The sequence below is a fragment of the Micropterus salmoides genome, unplaced genomic scaffold (genome assembly GCF_014851395.1).
Source record: "Micropterus salmoides isolate LMB-PRFRI ecotype aquatic unplaced genomic scaffold, ASM1485139v1 Ms_hic_scaffold_1974, whole genome shotgun sequence".
NCBI classification, from domain to species: domain Eukaryota; kingdom Metazoa; phylum Chordata; class Actinopteri; order Centrarchiformes; family Centrarchidae; genus Micropterus; species Micropterus salmoides.
This window is the reverse complement of record NW_024041122.1, coordinates 1-3311: the sequence shown is the minus strand read 5'-3', so window position 1 is coordinate 3311 and position 3311 is coordinate 1. Positions and strand designations below refer to the sequence as shown.

The window sequence follows — 3311 nt, the reverse complement described above, 5'->3', positions numbered from 1 at the left end:
GGCTCCTCAGTCCTTAACACCTCCATCCAGGATGCCACCAGACTCTGTGTTTTATGACGTGCATGTTTGTTTTGGTACAAGAACACGTTTTCTTTGGATTTGGTGGGTCTTCTACCTGCAGAGCTCCTGTGGTTAGTGAGCAGTGCGTCGGTGTGTTGTCTGGTGGATTTACTCAGTCGTCAGGTTTCTGCTTCTTCCTGTCTGTCAAACAAAAAATCTTTTTGTTGTTTGTCCTTGTAGCTTTAGATTTGCCCAGAGAAAATTAATCTTTAACATTTCTGATGGTAGATTCATAGTTTGAGTCATTTTATAAAGTCAAAGATTCAAACATGATCCTTTCAGATGTACAATCAGCTTGTCTTGTCATTATTGAATATTTGGGCCGTTGGTTGGACCAAACAAGACATTTGTATCACATTTTAACTGTTGTGATGTTTTAGCCAAATGATTAAAGCATGATGAATCACAGTGAATCAGTTATAAGAATCATCAGTTACATCTCTAATCTTTCCTAATTTTCTGTCCGCAGTCCAAGTGTCGAGCAGAATCCTCCGAGTGCCAGCCCAACAGGTACGTATTATAAATTCACTGTATGAAGTTTTATGGACTTTAGAGCACGTCCAGGCTGCATTCACACTGTACAACCTCTAACACCTGTGGATGTCCGCAACAAAGGCCAGGTCTATTTTAAGAAATGTTGTTATGGGGCTGGCCCAACTGGACCCATACAGACTGTGAGATGGACAAATCAAAGGCACTAACACAAAGGCTGAGAGAGTAAGTAAATCATCATCCAGATGTTGCTGCTCATCAGGCATGAGCGTATGGATGTTTTACAGATATCAGAGAGCAACCTCTGCTGTGTTGTCTGAGCACTGTGTGTTAATCTCAGGCGTTGGCCTGCGTGCGTACAGTTTTGGCCTGTGACATGTTCAGAAGCGCTGCTGTGGGAGAACAGCGTCCTTTTCCTGTTGTAAATTAATCTGTAGACTTCCTCCCACATCTGAGGACAACAGCTGTGATCGGTGACTGTTCATTTCAGTTAGTCAAATTTAAAACGGACGACGATTCACATGATGAAATGTATGAAAATGTCCCCAGAAACCTGAAGATTAAACATACATGAATACAGTCTGTTGCAGTCCAGCAGAGGGCTCCACACTCCAGACAGTACGAAACGTTAAGAAGTCAGACTAAAGTTTCTATAAAGACTTAAAGCAGTGGAGCTGGTTTCTTTCAAAATAAGTCTTTTCAGGGAAACAACTTTGAAACTGAATCAAAGCTCAGTTCAGACAAACTTTAATGTCAAAATGGTGACATTGTAATTCTTGTGCTCAAGGGAATTGTTATTTTATTAGTAATGTTTTTTAAGCAAAGAGTCTGAGTTAATTATTGGGGAAAATAATCATCTGATTAGATTTAGTTTTTTGTTGAAGTCCTAAGCTGCTGCAAATTTCTTTACGTTTACCTTTTTCTGTGTGTGTGCTGTGTTCAGGTACATGTGTTACTGTGGGAAGCTGCAGGATCCTCCAGCTGACCCCTGGTTGGCCCCTCATTCCTGTGGCTCCGTCTGTCAGAAGGAGCTCAAACCCACATGTGGACACACCTGTCTGCTGCTCTGTCACCCGGGTAACCACACACACAACCTTGTTTATTGCCTTGTTAATATCCTGTCAGAGTAATTAACGGATTCATTACCATCAATAAACACGTGTATTTTCAGGTCCGTGCCCTCCGTGTCCAAAGATGGTGGCAGTTTCCTGTATGTGTGGCAAAGCTAAGCCCCTCCCCCGTCGCTGTAGCAACAAGGTACGCATAAAAAGTAGAAAAGATCAAAAGTTTAAAGCTTTAAACTTTGTTATTGACGTGTTTCACTGGACTGGATTTGACTGATGAAAATGATCCAATCAGAAGCGGCGAGAGATGATTGGCGGCTTGAAATGATAAACGAGTGAAGACTGCAGGGCTAACTGTGTGTGTGTGTGTTGTCTCTCCAGGCCTGGTCGTGTCAGAAGCAGTGCAGCAAGTTGTTACCCTGTAAACAGCACACCTGTACGCAGCCCTGTCACACAGGTACACACACAGATCCAGACACAGCCACAAGTTCTGTTTCTGAACAGTGACAGACACTGTTCACTATGATGTGCACTGTATTTTTAAGTTCTGTAGTTTGAGTGTCTGAAATTTATCCTCCATATATGTTCCAGTCCAATACTGGAACAGAAAAACTAAATGTCTCTACTCAACCCTACCAATCCCACAATGCAATGCATCACATTTTATAGATGTGAAAATTACTGTGTCGTAACAGTGATGCTACAAAATGATTATGATAAGTGTCAAACACAGGCTGTATAAAACATGGACATAGTTGCCATGATGTCACCATTAGGTTTCTGTAAGTGTGAAGCTCACTGTGTCGCCATCTTGGCAGTGCCTGACTCAAAGAGTTGGAGCTGAGGTGAGCTGAATGAAGCCTGGTTGCTGCAGACCTGTGATGGAACCCATCTGCCACATTTAAAGTGGCCAAGCCCTTTATTATAAATAACTTTAACATGAACATGAAAGGGGAAATTAGTAATTGAGACAAACTGTTTGTCGACTCACTACTTCTGCCCTCAGTGGACTGATCTCACTAGGTTCACTTCAGTTTTTTATACAAAAGGAACGACCCTTGTGATTGCGGGCCGCCGTGTTATTGATGAAGTTATCAGCTGCTAAGGACCGCCAACATGGCCGCCTGTAACTCCTGTCTGTGTCTGTCAGAGTGCTCCCCCTGTCCAAGAGTCAGCGTGCAGAAATGTGTGTGTGGACGAGAGAAAGCAGAGAGACCCTGCGCCAGCCCTCGGTGGAACTGTCAGCAGGTACTACTGCACTCAAAATACAGTAATAATGTACTGTTACACTGTGATACTGCTCTCTGCTGGACTGTTAGGCTTCACAATGTCAGCAGGCACTACTACACTCATAATACTGCACTTTTATACTGTAATACTGCTCTCTGCTGGACTGTTAAGCTGATGATACACAGCAACTTTTAGAGCAATCGTACTGGGCAACGTTGCTGTCAGTGGTAATGAGTAGGGATGGGGATCGTTAATTTTTATTGATATTGATACCCTTATTGAGACTGTTTAACGATCTGATTCTTTATCGATACCACTATCGATACTTTACTATTATTTAGTGATGGTTATTTAGTAAAACCAGGCATGAGGTTGGCCTGCACGGTATGTGGAAAATATTCAGTGTGCGATAACGTTATATATTGAGATGACATATCACTTGCGATAAATAAACATATGTTAAAG

General features: G+C 42.3%; 1 protein-coding gene across 1 annotated transcript; it reads left to right on the top strand.

Moving 5' to 3' along the window:
- Window positions 1–529: 529 nt before the first annotated feature.
- On the top strand, window positions 530–2864 carry LOC119911227 (NF-X1-type zinc finger protein NFXL1-like; the record flags this gene model as incomplete). Its single annotated transcript, XM_038730039.1, has 5 exons — window positions 530–570; window positions 1496–1629; window positions 1724–1809; window positions 1998–2073; window positions 2767–2864. Coding segments are annotated over 5 exons (435 nt in total), but the record flags the coding sequence as incomplete, so codon positions are not given.
- Between the last annotated feature and the right edge of the window lie 447 nt (window positions 2865–3311).